This window comes from Gobio gobio (genome assembly GCF_949357685.1).
Source record: "Gobio gobio genome assembly, chromosome: 3".
Lineage (NCBI taxonomy): Eukaryota > Metazoa > Chordata > Actinopteri > Cypriniformes > Gobionidae > Gobio > Gobio gobio.
Genome location: NC_137099.1, coordinates 42,426,734 through 42,447,806, shown reverse-complemented (window position 1 = coordinate 42,447,806; position 21,073 = coordinate 42,426,734). Strand labels below are relative to the sequence as shown.

At 38.7% G+C, this 21,073-nt stretch overlaps 1 protein-coding gene across 1 annotated transcript in view; it reads left to right on the top strand.

Moving 5' to 3' along the window:
* The window catches only part of stox2a (storkhead box 2a), a 67,701-nt gene that overhangs the window by 36,455 nt on the left and 10,173 nt on the right, over positions 1–21,073 (top strand). The window contains exon 2 of the mRNA XM_079813090.1: positions 19,675–19,827. Coding sequence (XP_079669216.1) covers positions 19,675–19,827 — 153 coding nt within the window. The remainder of the gene's footprint in view (positions 1–19,674; positions 19,828–21,073) is intronic.

Sequence of the window (21,073 nt, the reverse complement as noted above, 5' to 3'; positions counted from 1 at the left end):
ACAGCGCGCGCGGCTTGCCGGCTTCTCATTCGCGTTTTCAGGCACTAAACCCGGGTGATGACGGGCAAAACGACTGGTCATATTCGAAAATATGGCAGCACTCGCATGCATTGAACAAAGTTTACAAAGAGAGAATTATTTGAAAAATATGAGGGGAAAAAAGGACGTTTACACGGCACCCCTGCTCTCGTCAGTTTTTGTTTCTTTATTAGATTGTCATAGGTAACTCTGTTTAATTTTCAAGTGGTTAAACAAATTCGTGGTGTTCCCTTGCGTTGCAGCCACTACCATGTAGCAAATCTTGCACGTAGCATGTTTCTGCTCGTCGTCTGATTCCTCGAAGCCAAACTGTTCCCAGACAACGGAGTTGGTTTTGCCTTTTTTGCTCACCAAACGCTGCTGTAACTGCCCTCCTTCTGCCATCTTTACTCGCGCCGAGTTTTTAAATCCCAGCGGATGATATGCACACGAGACTCACGACCTGAGAGAGATTTGTGGCTTCGAGAGGGGCGGATGAGCGCGTGCGCGTTTCATTCAGAACGCAAGACAAAATAAGAGTGTTCTTGCAAAACTAAACATGGCAAAATAATCGTTTTTTCTCGATTGTACTATTTTGGTGATCGTTGGGAGGCAAAATCGAAATCGAAATCGAAATTCGATTAATTGCACAGCCCTACAACGTGTGTTTGCATTCCACTGAGCAGCCTGTTCACACAGACATCATACATCATCAGCGTGTTTCACGTACACTGTGCAGAGTGCAGACAGAGCGAGAATGGCAGACAAACAGCAACAACCTAACTTTCCTTCTGAACGGACAAGTGGCAAGTATCAACATTTCAGGTTTGACAGTACAGTTCTATGTACCGCTGATTTGTAGGGAGGGTGGGATGACTGGGATCTTATGTTTTCAATGCTAGAAGGCTAAAATTAGCATTTCATCTATACCTTTAAACGATCCGTTACGCCATCCTCTTTATTGTTGCTTAGTGATTTTTGCATTCTTTGGCTACAACAGTTTACTTCCAGTCACGTTGCAGTTTAATCAGCAGCTGTTGCTTAAAGTCCCTATTATATGGGAATGAGAACCGCATTCTAGTGCTGTGTAAAAATGCATTGTAATGGTCCAAATACTTGCGATGCTGAATGGCCTATGCCATTTCAGTTTTACAGAGTGTGCAGAGCACCATTTTATTCGGTTAAAAGTTTTTTGTAACATTTTTTTTCCAACGTTTAGATCGGGCTCTATTTTTGTAATAATGGCTGATTTTCATAAACAGTGGAACGAATCAACGTATTCCACACAAATCGACTAATTTACATAATCAGCGTAATCGATTACGTTGACGCGTCGTTCCAGCTAAATATGACAAAGCCAATTACATTCTTTCTATTTTGCATAACTTGCACCTGTAAATCAATAAGACCAGGAATGTGCATTAAGAAAGCACTATCAGTTCTGATTTGATGTTGACTAAGGGTTTTGTCTTGCTTGCCTGTTTTACACTGAACCGTACTTCGTGGCACGAAGTAACTACACACGCTCGCACATACGCACCAGCCCAACTGTGACAGAGTCCCTGATTTAGGCGTGGGAGAAGAACGAGGCCATGCTGGTGCAGTAATAGCCTGGCCTCTGTAGTATTGTGTGAGAGAGAGAGAGATAGAAGAGGCTGTGCTTGTCTAAATCGCTGGTCTCCGCCTCCAGTCAGCTGATAGATTTGTAGAAATCATCCAGCCACTATGAGGAACTCAGTTAAGCCTTTGGGATCTTTTGCATTAATAATGACACACAGACATGCATGTGTGAAAGATATGCGTGTCGTGCATGAGTCCTCATATAGTTCTTCTTGCCTTCCCTGTTCTGACACACACACACACACACACACACACACACACACACACACACACACACACACACACACACACACACACACACACACACACACACACACACACACACACACATGTTTGTTTTTGTGAAATGTGAGGACATTCCATAGGCGTAATGGTTTTTATACCGTACAAACCGTATGTTCTATCCCCTTACACTGCCCCTGTCCCTAAACCTAGCCCTCACAGGAGACTGTGCAGTTCACTTTCTGTGAAAAAAACCTATTTCTGTGTGATTTATAAGCATTTTGAAAAGTGAGGACATGGGGAACGTCCTCATATTTCACCCTCTTTTTGTAATACCTATGTCATACCCATGTCATTATACGCATTTGTGTCCTGATATTTCACGAAAACATGCCCACACACACACACACACCTATTTTAATATAGACCATCTCATTATTTCCTCACAACACAGATTTGCTCTGTCGTTCTATTTTTTTTCTCTCTCTCTCTTCTACACATACTATCACTCGTTGCACCAGGCTAAAAATATCCACCCCAGTTCTGGACATCCCAGATGCTGACATCACTAGTGGGACTGTATGCAGGATTTTTATGGGATGATTGAAAAGAGAATGAGAGCATGAGAGAGGCTGGGATTGCGTGCGATCAGGCCACGGAAATAGGACTGCAAACTAACACTGCATGCAGTGAAGATTCTGCATTGACCCCCATTTAAAGCAGCGTTCGTTTATAGACTGTCCTATATTGCGATATTTGACCTTTCCGTCATGTAGTAAAGACCGCCGGTCTCCATTTTGTGTTAAGCCTGAAGGTTACTAACAAATCCTTACAGTAACATGGAGGGTTGTGAATGTGCATATAGTATGACTGTATCTTCATCACCTCCTTATTCAGTTAATGTGCTTGTATAGTGTTGGCTACGCAGTACAGAGTGCTTATTTTCTTAAGATGAAAGTGGGTCAGCAGAGAGTCTGGGCCTAGTCTGATGGGACCACCCTGAGCAATCATCTCTATCCCCTTCCTTACTTTTTGGTTACACTGGACCACTATACATTGCTGAGAATCAGGGCCAAGTTGACTTAAGAAATGAAAAGATTCTTTTATCAGAATGAAACAAAGGTTGTTGAACAGAGCTGTGTGTTTCCATTGCTGTAGATAGATTGACTGGGTCGTAAACCAACTTTTTGGTCTTCAGAAAAGAGAATGAGAAAATGGAACTTGGAGCACTCTTAGGTTTATCCGCGTTAATCCAACTACCTAGCCTAGAAATCTAGACGCACCCAAGCGGCAGCAAATCTAATTTACAGCCAGGGTAGTCTAGCAACTCTCCGCTGGTTTGTGAGCTGGAAAAACCAAACTCTGGTCAGGCCAATCACATCGTGTATAGAGTCGGTGGGCGGGCTTAACATAATGACGGCAGAGTTGCTGCGGTTCCGCATGCTACTTGTAAACAAAGAAGCTGGCAAACAGCGGTCTTTCGAATCGGCTTTTATCAACTAGCTCTGCTTCACCTTCTTCATTGCTCTGGTTGGTTGTAGCGCTATCCTATTGAATGCAGAGGAAATTTGATAGACAACCGTTTATCCCGCCCCTCGGATTGAGCCCTGCCAATGGTTAGTTCCCAGACCCAACTTCTTGATGTGGGTCTGGCTTGTCAGGCTACCAACTACCCTCAATACAATGAGATCCATTCTATATACCATATTTAACTTACTATATTTTGCACTTTTTCTTTATGACTAATCAAATGCAAGCAAATTTGTGACTGACCATGTTAACTCCTTTGTACAGAAGGTCATATTTCCTTGCATAAAATATTTTGCTTGGGATATTGGGATGATGTGGATGATCAAGATTTCTGGAGTCATTAAAGCGAAAGACGGACAAAATAATAAGACATTGTTAAATGTAAATATACACTGCCTGGCCAAAATGTTTTTGCTGTTTGGATTTAAATCGGCAAATGCTATGAGGCTATGATTGGATCATTATTGCAGTGATTATTATGTTTCTAGCATGTTGTATGTTTGGCAACCGTTCTTCTAACCCTAATTGGTGGAGTGTGTAGCTTTTTATTTCTTAAACAACCATGTAGGAAGACACATCATTGCCATATTCCAGGATGACAATGTCAAGAGATTCATCAGGCGCAAATTGTGAAAGAGTGGTTGGGAATGAGCGTGAAGAATAATTTTCACACATGAATTGGCTCCTCTGCGTCCAGATTCCAGACCTTAAATTCATTGAAAGTCTTTGGGATGTGCTGGAGTAGATTTTACAGAGTGCTTGACTCTTACATTGTCAATACAAGATATAGACCAAAAATGAATGCACCTATTGATGGAAATAACATCACAACATTTATTTCCATAAAGAGGTTTATCAATTTTTGGTCAAGATCTTGTATTGACAATGCAAGAATCAAGCACTCTGTAAAGTCTACTCCAGCACACCCCAAAGACTTTCAATGACTCTTAGTCTCAAGTCCCACCCTACATTTTTTTCTTGTTCAAGAAGCTGTTTCACTTGGATATATGTCATAATGGGGAAGACGATGACAACTTCTGTTTCATGCCAGCCTTAAATGAGAAAAAAATAGAAGCATTTTGACTTGTGGTATTCCACTACAGTGGACCCTCTTTAGATAAGACAAATTATTATTACTTAATTGCTGTCCAAAACTTGTAACCATGTTTGCAGCCATGTTTTATTCCAGGAAATGCTCCTATTTTTTCTGTTAAAAACCACCTGTTCATTAATTGATATTTTTGTTTCTGATCTTTTCTCTCTTTTTCACTCTTTTAGAACAGTTTCTAGAAAAATATTTCATTTACTGATCAAGATTATTTGTGAAAGACATTGAATTACTTGAGTTATTTATAACTGCACAAGGCATTTACTGTATATTTAGTCACTTTGTGTTTTGTGATCAATCTGATTGCCAATTGGGTATGTACATGTATACTTGCCCACATAAATGTCTCTGCAATATAAATCCAATCTGCTCTTCCTGTGCTATATGCAAACATTACATGATTCTATAACGCTGCTAATGTTAAGCACCAACATTTTCTGTTCAATCGTTCCTTCGCCATATGACAATGAGTCTTTGAATTTTGCAGTTGCACCATACATGCGTGTTGTCCATGACTGCTCGCTCATGTGTAGGTATGTTTTGGTAGAGTGAAGTTTACATATGTGGCCTCATATATTGGATCTTGGAGGGCATTTACACTTGGTCTTTCAGATTCTTTACGATTTCTGCTACTCCATCCCCAGACTCTCTTCAGAGTATGGCCTGCTTTTGGCAAGGGCTACTCTTGCCCTGTCTAAATTTGGAATCCAGTGCCACAGCATCTGCCTCAGAGACCGATATCTCAAAATATCAGGATCAGAGGTTTTTATATGCCTTTTTTTTAGATGTGGCTGTATGATGGGGGATTTTCTATAGAGACTTTTTCGCAGTAATGTTTCTAGAATTAATGATGTTTTATTTATGTATTTATTTTGTTGTAAAAGTGAAGGTAGGTGACTTTTAAGCATCTTTATTAAAGGGCCCTTATTATGTTATTTTAAAGGTTCTAATTTTATTGTCTCCTGTAATAGATTTACATGCATCAAAGGTAAAAAAAACTGTGTAGTTTTCTCATAATGTACATTGTACTTCACCTCATTTATCAAAGAGTCTGAAAACGGTTAGTTCGAAGATTCAGTCTCTCTAAACCCCTCCTTTTTCGCAAGCTTACTGCTCTGATTCGGCCCAGTCTGTTGTGATTGGTCTACTGCTTACAGCGGGTGTCAGAATTTCAGCTCCGGAGTAGAGCTGCGCGATTAACTTGCACAATCTCATTTCTAATTGCCAATGATTCGCCTGTGTCTATTAAACCTTTCACAAAATCACACCAGAACATTCAAATCTGCTTTTGCGCTGCCGCTGACCAAGAGTGAGTCATGTATCGGTATGAAACAGATTCCCAAACAGTGTTTTATGTGTTACAACCATTCATATTATCACAGAAGAACTGGGATAAAAGTTTATAGTTTGGAATCGGATATAAACACTGATGTCAATGGAAGCAGTCAAAATCACGAATCAGAAATCACCTTTTGAAAGTTACTTCAAATAACGGTTGTATTGATTATATTGTTGCACCAGTAGGCCATGACAAGTGACAGTTAAAAGTGTATTTGTCATTGAATCATTCATTTAAGAGATTTAAAAAAAATGCTGATTCATCCAGTAATGAAACAAGTTAAGTGTTTTAAACAGACTGCAGCAATTAACAACATTGTCAGTACCTCTAGTAAATGACATGTTATCTTGTTTAGTTGTCTGTTCAGAATCATGGGAGAATAGTGATCTCTGTTTGAAACAAAAAAATTGTGATTCTCAATTTAACCAGAATCGTGAAGCTCTACTCCGGAGGCTTCCTCAGCACTTGTATGCACAATAATACGAACAGTAATGATGGCATTGTTTTTTTTCCCCATATCAATTCCAGCGCGAGTCCTCATCCTTTTAAAGTGCATGCAGAGTGGATTCGCAGCAAAGAAAACAGCGTCTTCTCAACATGTCGACAACTCGAACCAAACTCTTCCAGGCCTCAGCTACAACTACAGTGTTTGAAGGCGGGTCAAAGTAGACGTTGTTTGCAGGCAGCCAATGAAAACCTTAGGCTGGCACTATGCAAATTTGTTACACTGTTATGTAGGTATTTAACTAAAAGTGAGACTAGAATTGCTGACGACTTGTTTTGGAAGTTCAGAGTTATTTTAGGAGACTGTCACTTAATTTGTTGTGCACTTTAATCTTTAAAAACTTTGCAGACCTTTTACATTCACAAACAGCTATATTACACACTGCATGAAATGTAATATTCGAAAAAGCATATTAGGGGCACTTTAAATATTCAATGTAAAGTTTTCTTATTAATGTTCAACAGTTACTTTAAACTTAAACATTTACAGATATCCAAAATGATGTTTAAATGGTCTGCTACATATACTGTATAGTATGGTGGCACAGTAGTACACAACACAACGAAATTTAAAAAGCAAACATAAGTTCACAAACATAACGAAATCAAGCCACAACACAGCGAAATTAAGCCACAACACAATGAAAAAGCCACAACACAATGAAATCAAGCCACAACACAACGGAATCAAGCCTCGACACAATGAAATTAAGCCACAACACAACGAAATCAAGCCACAACACAGCGAAATTAAGCCACAACACAATGAAAAAGCCACGACACAATGAAATTAAGCCACAACACAACGAAATCAAGCCACAACACAACGAAATTTAGCCACAACACAACGGAAAATGCTCCTTACCACTAGGGGTGTCTTGGAGCGCAGTAAAGTTAGTCCACTATTCTAGATTCGGCAATCTTACAAAGATATCAATACCAATTTTAACAGTATGTAACCATTGTATATCGACATTAAATATTAATTCAAAACCACCTACATGCATTATAACTGCATATTGATACTCCAATTTAAATTCCAAAGCTTGATTGTATTGGTAATAATAATTACTAATGAATACAATGTGATACAAATTATACGTTTCAACCACATGGTGGAATGTGGCTTAGGCATCATGCGCCGTGGTAGCGGGTCAAAGCATTCTCGGGTATAAATATGCAGCTATAATGCATAAATATATAAATTCGTTGTGTTGTGGCTTTTCCTTTGTGTTGTGGCTTTTCTGTTGCGTTGTGGCTTGATTTCGTTGTGTTGTGGCTTTTCTGTTGTGTTGTGGCTTTATTTCTCTGTGTTGTGGCTTGATTTTGTTATGTGGTGGCTTTTCTGTTGTGTTGTGGCTTGATTTCTCTGTGCTGTGGCTTGATTTTGTTATGTGGTGTTTTTTTCGTTGTGTTGTGGCTTGATTTCGTTGTGTTGTGGCTTTTCTGTTGTGTTGTGGCTTTATTTCTCTGTGTTGTGGCGTGATTTTGTTATGTGGTGGCTTTTTCGTTGTGTTGTGGCTTGATTTCGTTGTGTTGTGGCATTTTCATTTTGTTGTGGCTTGATTTCGTTGTGTTGTGGCTTGATTTCGTTCTGTTGTGGCTTAATTTCGTTCTGTTGTGGCTTGATTTTGTTGTGTTGTGAATTTGTTTGCTTTTTAAATTTCATTGTGTTGTGCACTACTGGGCCACCGTAGTAGAGTTCTTTCTCGATATCAGATCATCTGAGAGCATAAATGTGGGTTGTTCAGAGGGCGGAACTATGTTTTGGCACAAGCTAGCCAGACCAGTCAATAGCATAACATAGACTGCCATTGATTTTAGCTCATGGTGACCTTGGTTGCTCATAAACAAATAAATGAATAGAAAAAACTTGATATTTTGGTCTAAGATTTCACATCCATGTTCACTAGCATGTTTTATTGAAGCTGACATTTAAATTCAATGATTCAAAGATAAAATGCTTCTTATATAAATTTCATACAGTGCTTGACGCATTACGCAGATTTGCAGAATGAAAGTGTGCCAATGCAGGGGAGTGTAGTGGCCTACAGTCTGTATACTCTCATCTGAGGCAGTGCTTGGCTAGGCTAGGCTAGCTGCAGCAGCACATTAACCCTGCTGGCCTAGCACTCACAATATCTCTGCTTCGCATCATCAGACTTTATCTATTGGTGTAAGGATGAATAAAAAGTATTCATCCTAGCACACATGTAATGCCTAGACCCTCAGTGGTTTAGAAAGTGTAAATGAGAAACAGAATGTAGAAGGGTTGCTCAGAGAAACTCTTTTGTTGTGTTTGAAATATTGCTACTGTACTAACAACATACTGTGAACTACTATTAGTGGATGCCCTTGCCCAGCATTTTCTTTAAAGCTGAAAAGGAAATTGATTGCACTGTTGTATGTTGAAAATCCACGTTTACAGAACAAAAACATTATTTGCATATATGCTACATACTGAATTTCCTACAAATGTAGCATGATTTCACAGAGTGGGTCTGACATTCTGCTTAGTACACTGTAAATGTTTTGTTTTTACAGAAAAAACTCTAATAATGCTACAATTAAAACCCTTTAATTCGTTAATTTTAGTTACCTTATATTGTGAAAAAGTGTAAACATTGCATTTTATGTAAATCTACTGTAAAACACTGTTGACTTGCAAGTAAACAATGAAAATACTGTATACATTTTCAGTGGAAAAACATAAAAGGACATTCCTAGAATTCCCTGTCTGACAAATCACATAGGATTATATTTTATAATTTTGTTTCTTATCATTTTTGTTATTAGTAATGTACATTAGGATGTTTTGTGTTATATTTTCTGTTATTTAGTTCATGCTTATTGCATCATCTTAGTGTTGTATGTTACTCTGATGGCATTTTGTCTTTGTGTGTATGACTCTACGCACTGTCTACACATGAGTATTGGCCATGTTTCCTGGACAGCACACTTGAACTCTGATTCATTATCTTTATTATTACCAGTACTAAAATCTATTTCGCTAGTTCAAGTATAGGTATATTAAAATTATATCACTTGATATAATATATGGTTGTAAGGTATAAAATGTACAGACACCAATATCCATCCCACATTGTCACCATGTATTTAATGGTACATTTTGAGCATACATTTTCCCACAGTTTACAAGTCTGGAGCTTCACAAAACTGATTCAGTTACTGATTGAGACCTCATCTATTTGAAACTTAACTTGGCCTAGGACCCTATTAAAGCTGGGTCTAAAATTCAAAAGCTAAACTGATAATTTTAAAAACAAGGTTGAATGTTATTTTGCTTTTTTGCCCACTAAAATGACATTGTTCTAGCAACCTCTGACATGTTTCCTGCTTTGCTTTTGACTGCTAGCTGTATGTCACATGGCCCAATCCACTCATTTGTCCTAAATATGAATTTAAAGTGATTGTTTATATATCTATTTAAATACTGTTGATGTAACCAAGATGTTTTCGTCGTCACTGAGGCGTGTTTTTTTTTTACATGCATTTGTGGTGCACTCTAACGTGGCTAAACATAAACAAGGCTTAAGTCTGTCCAACAACCTGTTTTAGTCTTTCCAGTCAGTCTGGTGACCCTAATCCATTACCTACCTATCAGTAAGAGAGAGTGTGTGTGAGGATGTGTGTCTTATGGGTGGAGTTGAACTAGTTTAAAGCTGCTGGTCTGCCATATGGGACGTGATAGGTCTGCTATGTTTAAATGTGCTATATAAATGTACTTACTTACTTACGTGATGTAATTTGTGGGCGTGCTGAATGTGTGGGAGAGGGTTATACTGATTGATGTATAGAGATATGTGGTCAGTGTACTTTTAGATTTGTAGTATGTAAAGCCATTTTAATATGTGGTTTCCCGGCAGGTTAATGGAAAGTTTGTACTGAGAAAAACACACCTTCACCAATGGATTGAGAAAAAAAAAATAGTGATTTGCAGTTTCAGCCATTTGCTGAAAGATTTTGATTTGCACTTGGCTCTTGATCTATGCCTCAGCTGTTGCAGGCCTTCCCAGAGTGAACAGCACCAGCACAAGTGGAAAGCATGGCCTATACAATAGGGCTCCAAGGGTAGTGCTGGCCACATTTGGTGTGTACAAGCAAAACACTTTTTTTCTGGTTTGTTGTCATGGAGACAGATCTTTTGTGTCCTCTCCCACAAAAAATGAGGTCACCTCTCGTTCAGTGGGCAGCTGTGAGGATTTAGGTAAAGGCTCTCTCTCTCTTTCTCTGTTTCTTTGTACTTTAAGATGTAGCGCTAACAAAGTACAAGATGTACCTGGGATGAGCGAAAATCTTACAATCGTGGAATTGTGATGTATTATTGCATTGTTTAGATAAACAGAATCCATTATATTTTCAATTTGAAAATCATCAGTCATTGTCAGTCGTTGAAAGTTTGTAGACGCACTCTTGCATGGATACATCTTCTGTGGAATCTTGAGGTTTCTTTACAAGTTTCTGGACTGTTGAACTATTTAGGAAAAAGAGGATCCGTACTTTTAAATGAGCATTTATGAATCAAACGTGTAAGACGTTATCATAAAAGAATCAAGCCTTGAAATATACAAGACCACAAGCATGTGTTTTACATATCAAATAGGTAACAAATCCGTGCCCCAGTGAACCTCATTCACTCGCTCCCACTCAAAGTGATATGTTTACATCATAGATCACCAAGGAGATTAGTCAGGTGACCAATCCTCCATCTTCTCTCAGTGGTGTGGTAGCACCCCTGATATGATTGAGCGTGTTCAGATGCCAATTAGGCTAGAAAATTAGCCTTATTATCTCACGTTGGATCTAATAATTCAGGAAGATCAGGCTGCAGATGGAATACTATTGTTTGGATAACATTTGTTTGATATTCAAAACGTGTTGAATATTCAAGACACAGCCTAAGAAGAATGAGAGTTATGAGTTGAAAAATACATTTAGGTTAGAAAAAAAATATATATTTTTTTCTCCCTCCATTTGGTTTTGGACATTTTGGATTCCTGCCTCCACCTAGTGTTGCCTCAGTCAAACTTCTAGCCTACCTGAGTTTTATAAGGTTATGCTGGTGACATCTCTCACAATCTGATATACAGAAGGTAAATATAAGCTTCTTTTTCCCCATTGTTGTAAAGCACACTGGCCTTTCATCATAATTAATATCAGATTATATATTAGTAGTTTTTATTTTGTTTATTTTATTTTATTTTTTCCTGCTTTTACTTTACCATTTAAAAGGCCGGCCCATTGCGAGGAACAGAATGGGTGACTAAAGTGTTTTTATAGTTTATATTGTTAGTAGTATTCCTGCTAAGTGGACTACACAGGATATTCATACATTTTAAGTGAGGTTCCAGATTGTTGGAAGAGTATCTGAAGGTCACTGCAAATGGCTTTGTGAATACATGCACATAATAATTAAATAATTTCACAGGAAGTGGAGTTGCGGCTCTAGCACTTTCAGTCAGAGTGATTTACCTCAAGTGTAGTTTCACTACAGTCTCTTATTAAATTTAGAGGTTTTACATAGGGCAAATGATCTTAGTTTAAATATTTAACATATTTTCTAGATATTGATTTATTATATACAGTTGTTTAGTGAACACTGCGTAGGGTCCCTGTGAATTGGAAGGCAACTTATAATGACGGGCTCATGCATATCCTTAAAACACTGAGTGACAAAGCATGAAAAATTAATCCACCCTGGAATAATTGACGACGGGCCATTGAATTATTAGAAAAATAATGCACACCTTTGGTGGTTACACCTCGGGATCTTGCGCATCTAATCCCAAGCCTCCTTTGCTCTAAGAACAGCGCCATTATTACCTCGCTAGGGAGAAATGTCACAGCTTTTAAGCTGTTCAACTATTTTACTGATAAAAATCATCAGAGCAACGCTGACAAGAAGTTTCTGTTTGTGTCCGTTCTGTGAGAGAGCAGGATAAAGAGGGTATGTGCTTTCTGTACATAATAAAACATCATTTTGTTGTTTTATCCTAATGTTTACTATATTTATTTGCTTGGTCAGTGTCGTTGTGGTGGGTTTCGGTTATTTTGCTGTTGTAAGCTGTAAGGACCTTTTGAAATAACTGAAATCATTTGGTGAAGTGATATTGAACTGTAATGCGGTCAAGACCTTCCTGGATCTACGTTAGCTGTGCGTTTACCTGAAAATAATTGCACACCTTAGAACGTTCGTGAACCAATCAGATTCAAGCATTCAACAGCCCCGTAGTATAATATAAAATATGCTAGGTCTTTTCCCCTGCCACATCAGTCAACGTTAAATTATCATAAATTACTTTGCTTACTAGTTTTGCTTAAGTGGGTTATTCAGGACCCACAACACATTTCAGACAGTGAAGCCTGTATCTCTGTACTGTTTGTTTGCTATGTTCATTGAATATTGTTAAATGTTTGCAGCAAGTAGCCTTGTGCTACATTCTTAAACAATTTTAGAAGCTGTGATACGTTGATTGTAAGTTATATAACAGGGTAAACTATCTTTCATCTCTTGACCTCTTCTTTACTCTCTCGCTCGCTCTTTCTCTTTCTTCCCTCCTTCCTGTCAAGTGCTTATGCCCAGTGGGATGACGTCACCTCAGATGTGCTTGCAGCCACACATGCCGGCTTGCACAGTGAATAATGTGACACTATTTAAGCCCTTTCCACCTTTTTCCAGAAAGAGAGAGAATATTAAACCCAAAGGTTAACTTTGTTTTATTTGTTTGGGGTCCCAGAGACCCCACCGCTGTAGGCCCATGCAAAACTATTAATAGTGTACATACATCAATAACAATGCTTAATTCATAATAGTGCTTTTCTCTCCCTATCTGGTTGAATCAATTTTAAATGGTTTAAAATCAGTTTTCATAAGATCAACATCAAGTCAAAAAGTAGCATCCTGATGTTAAGTATGTTTTTTTTTTAGCTATGTAAACCATCTTGGAGCCTCTCAGACCCCAAACAGAACATGAGGATTGATGCTGTTTTTGTATAAAGCGCAAGTTTCTTTGCAGGACGAGCTGTGTCTTTGTTCTATTCATAGTTCTGTTTGTGATCATTGATGTCATAGCTGTCTGTTTCCCATGACTATTGATGATGACCAGGCAGGCACAGATGGAACCAGCTGACTTTTCTGCTCTTCAATTTAAAGAGAAAATCTACTAAATGGATTTAAACATGGTAAAATGTGTTAGTATTACACTTATAGATGGTGTCGGTAAGATTCCAAATCTTTTTGAAAGAAGTCTCTGATGCTCACCAGTGCAGCATTTGATCAAAAACACTGTAAAACAGTATTATGAAATATTATTACAATTTAAAACAGCTGTTTTATTTTATTTTGACAAATTTAATTTATTCCTGTGATGCAAAGCTGAATTTTCAGCATCATTACTCCAGTCTTCAGTGTCACATGATCCTTCAGAAATCATTCAAATATGATGATTTGGTGCTCAAGAAACATCTTATAATTATTATTGTTAAAAACAGTAATTTTGTGGAAACCATGATTTTTGTCCCTTATGGGATTATTATATTTATTTTAAAGGTCCCATGGCATGAAATTTTCATTTTATGAGGTTTTTCAACATTAATATGAGTTCCCCTAGCCTGAATATTGTCCCCAAGTGGATAGAAATGTTGATCGGTGTAAACCCGAGTTCTGGCTGTCTTTCTCTGCCTTTGAGAAAATGACAGGCCAGACCAGCCAATCCTGAAGTCGCCTGGTTTGACGTCCAAGCAGGAACGGTTTCCTCCCTTTCCTCCGCCCAGAGAATCAGGCACGCCCATGCAAACGCTCGAGAGATCATTGCATCATTGCTTGTGAACGAGTGAACGCTGGCAGTTTCTCAGTGTTTGGATGTACAAATGAAAACAGAAGTCTTTTTTCAGTTCCTTCTGATCTGTGATCAGTGATTTCTGATGTGTAGCTAATTATTTATTAGTCGTGCACACTCAGCGGCTTCTCTCTCTCCCGACAGAACGGTGTTTTCGTGTTTTATATCTTGTGAGTCAGTGTTTTTGTACGTCCTCGTCGCGTCTATCGGTTCTAAAATGTGCATACAGTCATGAGTTTCTGCTCAACATCAGCAGAGATAAACCTCACACACGCCGAAGCTCGGCCTTCAACATCCCCGACCCACAGTACTGCATCTGGCCCACAGCGGAGGCACCAAACGCGGCGTGAGATTAAGCAGAAGGGGGGTAAGGGTGAGCATATCCGGGCTAGCCAGCCTAGCCCCACAATAAACTGGATTACATTCGATTACTGCTGTTGTGTCTTTGTTTGCGCTGTGTACTCAACGCGCGTCACTGACGCTTTTATTTTATTTTAAAAATAATGCTATTATCAACACTTACTTTTAACTCGTTCATCTCGACAGCTGTAATGGTACTTTGCATGTGTTACAAAGTTGGTAGAATAATGATGAAGAGACGGACTCGGTGTGACTGTTTATTCAGAACTCTCAGATACAAACACAATAAACTCGCGCTGACTGACAGCGCTCTCATAACTCAGTAGTTACTATAAATAACTTTGTTAGCAATCGCTGAGCTCAGTCTCTGATACATTAGTGATGTCCGGTTAGCGAACGATCTTTCTTTTGAACCAGTTCTTTTTAGTGAACCGAATCAGTTCACCAAATCGGACTGAATCGTTCTAAACGGTTCGCGTCTCCAGTCAGCGCTGATCCATAATTTACTAAAGTTACTAACTTTCTGACATGAGTGACAGTCCCTCCGACTAGAAATAGACTAATAACCTAAAGTATATGCTGTAACTAAAACAGTTCAGACATGCTGAGAACTGATGTGAAGTGAACTCAGGTCCATCCGTCTCCCTGGCAGACTCGTGCCTGCTCGTGCCTCGTTAAACCACGCCCCCTCCGCTCATATAAAATGCAAAGATGTCAGCCAATCACAACAGTGGGTGTTTTTACTGAAGTCTCACAGCAGACACGCCTCTTGAAGCAGGGCATTCAAGCCACAGGGCAAACAGCAGTAGAGAAAAAATGCCTTTTATTTCTAAATTATGACATTTTATGATGTAAAAGTCATACTAACAATATAAGTACAGCTCAGGAAACATTATAAAATAATAGAAAAATGCCATGCCATGGGACCTTTAAGTATTGATTTGAAATATATTTTTGTTACATTTATAAATGTATTAAGTGTTACCTTTGATCAATTGAATGCATCCTTGCTGAATAAAGTATACATTTATTTTTTAACCCATTAACCGTCACCCCCCTTTTTAGTAATAGATGAAAATGCACTATCCACTATACACACTACACAGTAATCACAAAAATAGTCACCAAATATGGAACCTTGAGACTTTCCGACGATATGTGTTTTGTCAAAATTAGAAAAGGTTTTGATTATAAAGTAGTTCAAATAAATTTTGTAATATGAAACCTGACACGGCCCACAAGGGGAGGAGCCCACTAGAAGAATTTAGAGTACCGTTTCCATAGTAACACAACGTCCAATTTCAAAATGGTTGTCACAGGATGAATTTTGAGTTAGGACGCTTTCGAATGATACCTAATTTATGATGATTACTAAAATATGTGATACAAAAAAGGCGATTTTAAAAAAAGAGCGCCAAGCATCCCGCTGGTGGGACGGTAACAGTTAAGGGATTTTAAAGACCCCCTGTGGTGAAAGTCAAGTTTTTAATGTTGTTTAAATGTCTATGTGGGATTTTCAAAACCGCAGTGAAAAACTAAATCTCAAAAACACGGTTTGAAATCACCAGTGTTTCTTACCTCACAAACTACCGGGCAGGCGTTAGCTTATCATTAACTATCCTTTGAAGCAGGGGAGTCTCCAGAGAAGCCAGGTTATCCCAGTATAATTTTCCGTTGATATGAAAAGTCAGTTACATTTAGCAATATAGTGGGTGAATTATGTATATGATGTATATTACAATGATGAACTTTGTTCTCCTCTGACGTTGTAAGTTCAAAGCTTTTCTAAGGATGCTGATTTTTAGAAGGCAGACTGAGATGGTGAACGGGAACATGGCTTGTGTAACATTAGAAACACATTAGTAGCTGTTTGATAACGTAGTCAAGCAAAAGGCTAGTCATATTAATTATCGTTATGTGTCCGACGTTGTAAGCGATACATAAAATGGCACCATTCTGCTACATCTACTTGTAGACAGGCCTGTGTAATTCACTCTTCCACTTGTATCAGTTTCTGGTTCAAACATATGTGGCTGAATTATTCTACTTGCTATTGTGTAGCGTTTACTACAATAAGGCTGAGCGAGTGGGTCTCTGAGCTGGTGTGAGGGAGTGGAGGCGGGGCTTATTTACATATATTTAGGCCTCGTCCACACAAAGCCAGAACTTTCCCTATCCGATCTCGTTTCAAGAAATATCTGCGTACACACGAGCATGAAAACGGCTCAAAACGATGTAGTATACATGCCAGGCCAGTATGTGGCACTGTAATTCTGCCACAGAAATGCACTAAAAACGGAGAAGAAGAGTTGTGGCTAGAAGGGGTACGGCAACAGTCGGAGGTGAGGTAAAATCTCACAATAAAATAACAATAAATAAATTTGCTACTTACCAGATGTGTTTTATTGACGCATACACCTACCCCAACCCTAAACATACCCTTACAATAATGCAAATACAGTAATTAAACAACGCAGTATTGATGTGCGTATGCCCAGTGGCCGTAGTTGTATCCCTTCAAGTCTTCCCCGCGCAGGACGTGGTGTGATGACATCACCGTTTCACAAAATATACGGATTGGCTGTACGCACGAAACCGCAAGGGTGCCGTTTTCAGATTTATCCACTTTAGGACCCGGTTTCAAAAAATAGCGGTTTCAGTCTCCCAAAACGCCGGATCCGTGTGGACGAAACGCCAATACGATAAAAAATGTATACGTATACAGTGATACGCGTCTCCGTGTGGACGGGCCCTTATGAATCCACATATAATAAATGAGCAAGGGTGTAGAGCTACATTCAAGCTATTTTAAGGCATGAATAGTTTAATTTTCACAGAATAAAAAACAAAGTTTATGTCATTTTGGTGATCAAAGATGAGTTTTAAGGGATACAATTATTGCCTACAGGGGGACTATAAAACAAATCTTGAACGTGTTTATATAAACTCCATATAAAATCTATATATTCTACTCCATATTAATATACCACTCCAAGAGTAAGAGATGATGATGATGTGTGTGTGTGTGTGTGTGTGTGTGTATATAATTTTATTTAATTTTTTTTACCTAAATGGCCTTTGTGGTTGAGCAGGTTTTGCTTGGTCTTGCAGCCAATGTACTCTCCTCAATTTTTCATTAACAAGATTGAGTGTGAAGCACAAGAGCAGGAATGAAGACAGGAGGGTGGGTGCTAGAGAGAGAGAGAGAGAGAGAAATCCTGGAGTAGCACACATCTGAGGAACAAGAGAGAGCAACTGGGATGCGTTGCCATAACAACGAATTCAGCAGGCCACCTACTAGCTTGTGTGTGTGTGTCTGTGTGTGTGAGAGACGGAAAAGAGGGTAGAGCAAGCAGATATGTGTGTGTGTGTGTGTGTGTGTGTGTGTGTGCGCGCGCTCATGCCATTGAGCAGTGCTGGAGGAGAGTATAAAAAAAAGGTGTGCATGAAGCTTGCTTGTGATTGGTCACACCTCTCCTGTCTTTGTGTGGAGTGGAGCATGTTGGGAAAGTGTCCATCGTCAGAGCCGCCTTTTCTGATGGCTGCAGCACAGGAGCTGAGGGAGGGGTCTCTCTGCGCCTCCCTCCATCCTGCTCTCTCTCTCTCTCTCTCTCTCTCTCTCTCTCTCTCTCTCTCACTCTCACACACACACATCCTCACACCCACTCTCCTCCCCTACTAAAGTAAAAACAATAAAATTCATAATGGAGAGCAAGTGAATTTAGCTCTACCATGCTGATACCTCACAAAAACAACACTTGGCTACCAGCCTCCCCTACAGTCACTAATGCTTCGTAAGTCATTTAGAGGGTTAGGAGCAGCACGTTGCTGTCTGTACATACTCTGCTTGAACAGTAAGACACGCAGGCTGGAATTTGAGTGATGGTCCTTTGCCTGCCGTACACACACACACACACACACACACACACACACAGGAGAGCAGCAGCTCCGTGTGGATGATGTCATCCTATCTGCATCCTGCAGTGTTAGCAGCGCAGCATCAGACCCTTTGTTGCCCTTCATGCTAGACTCGGACCAGTTTTATGCTTTCTTTTAGCATGGTGAGCTAAGTAGTGAGGCATAACATAATCTTTAAAGGTTAAAGGAGCTGTTCAATCTTAGTGTTTAACCTATGTGTAAAAGATATGATTTTTTTTGTGGCTTCTTTCAAAGCATGTGAACAGACACTTGATCAGTGTTTCTTTTGCTGCGTATCGGTTTGGACATTATCTGCAAGAAATAAAGATTGCTAAAGTCTTTAGGCTATAGAATTATGCATTGTAACTCTCATCTCATCCTCTCCTTTGAACAAATTGAAATGATGTGAAAAACTCATGATCCATAATATTAATTTAGCCTAGCCAGCCATGGTTTGGATAATGCTGACTCAGTTCTCACTATTAAACCTCATAGTGTTTGTAACTTAGGAATACAGGTGTGTCACAGACATTCTGCATATAACATGTATGTGCTGTGGTATTTAATTTGCAGCTTAATAACCATATGAAAGCATTTGACATTAATCTAAATAATCTGCAAATAATGTAGTGGATATGTGTATTTTAATAATGAGCTGGACAATAGTGGGTAATACATAAATTACATCAAATATTCTAATATTGTATTTAATTTTTATTTCTTTATTATATTACATACGTTTTTATTTTTCATGAAAAAGTATACTCTCTCAGATGCATTATGTGATATAACATGTTTGTTTGCTCTGAGCTGTGTTAGATGTAGTAAATCGAATATGCATGGGTGCTTTTTTGGGATCAATATTGACGCATGGCCTGGGGTCTTTCTGCCTACGCAGGCAGAGGGGCTTATCGCTGAGTCATCAGTATAAGGTCACATTTGGCAACATGTGATCACATACCCTGGATGACCCTCATGCTACTGTTGTGACCGTATAGCATCTTGAAAGCTCTTGAAAACTTCTCTTTTCTCGTTTCTCGTTTCTCTCCATCTTAACAGGGGGCGGGGGTATTTTGTTGCTTGCTTGTTTAGCAACTGATTGGTCCTTAAATGTCACCTTTTTTAATGCAACACAAACATGTTCTAGTAAAGTAGGACTGAAATTTTTTTTTGTCTCTCTCTCTCTTTCTCTCTAGGCGATGTATCTCCAATCAGTATGTCACCCATCAGTCAGTCTCAGTTCATCCCACTGGGAGAGATTCTGTGTCTGGCCATCTCAGCCATGAACTCTGCCCGCAAGCCTGTCACACAAGATGCGCTGACGGAGCACCTTGCCACCTGCTTCCCGGGTAGCCCTCCAAACACACTTATGTACTAGGGCTGGGGGTGGAATCGATCCACCTAACTATCATGATTTTTTTTTTTTTTTTTATTCCAGAATCGATATGAATTAATATTAAATAGCTTTATTTTAGTCCTTGCTTATAGACGAGTCCATAGTCCTTGATTATTTTATTTCAGCAGAGAGCGATATCTGTTGTATTGGTGAGTAATAAATGCCCTAAAATCTCTTACTAGTGAACACGAGAATGTGAAAAAGGGTGGACGGAGAGACATCTACGGATATAAGACCTGCACCATCATGTATAAGTGTATCATTCAACTTTTCCCCATGATCTAGAGTTAAAAAAGCAAACAAAAATCGCAATACATAGCAATATCGAATCACAATTCTTAAAACTCACAATACTTATCTCCACCCAAGTATCGTGCTAGTATCAAATCTGGAGATGGGTGTATCGTCATTCGTCCCAAACTATTATGTACACAAACACACACACACACACACACACACACACACACACACACACACACACACACACACACACATGCACACACTCGACAGACAAATAAGGAATTACATATATAACATCATAAAAAGACTAAAAAAGAAGTTTTATTAGGATAATCCTTGTCATTGTCATAAAAAATATAGTGCCCGAAAAATTCCCAATTTGGACCAGCCACAAATTTTTGGCTTCATTATATATGCTGAGATTATAGCACTTGGTCAAATCCATAATCAGTATTTTTCGGGCAAGTTATTTACATTTAAAGTAAGACTAGTTTTAATTTATAGAATGAAATGGAAAATATTCACACCCCATCACAATAAAAAATGTATTTTATAAAAATGTACATTTTAATATACATTTTATAATAATGTTTTTGGAACACACTGAATACAAACTGATTTCCTTCCTCACTTAACTTATTTTTTAAGTTGCCAGCCACCGCCAGCGTTTTTTTAAAGATAATTTTTTACAAAAATGTAATGGCCCACAGAATGTTTTGTTGTATGAATATCTTAACATGCAATATATCAAAAGAAAGAACAAGGGTCGAAATTTCCTTCAATAACATTAGGCCGTTTTGATTTATATGCTGTTTAATGTTGGTGATTGCATTATTTTACACAATATGCATATGATTACATATTAGATCACTTGTTTCTGCAACTTCATTGCATGTTTTTTGTTTAGCAGATTCGGTACTCTTTCAGAAGATGCGTAATGGCGCATCTTAGGGGAGGTG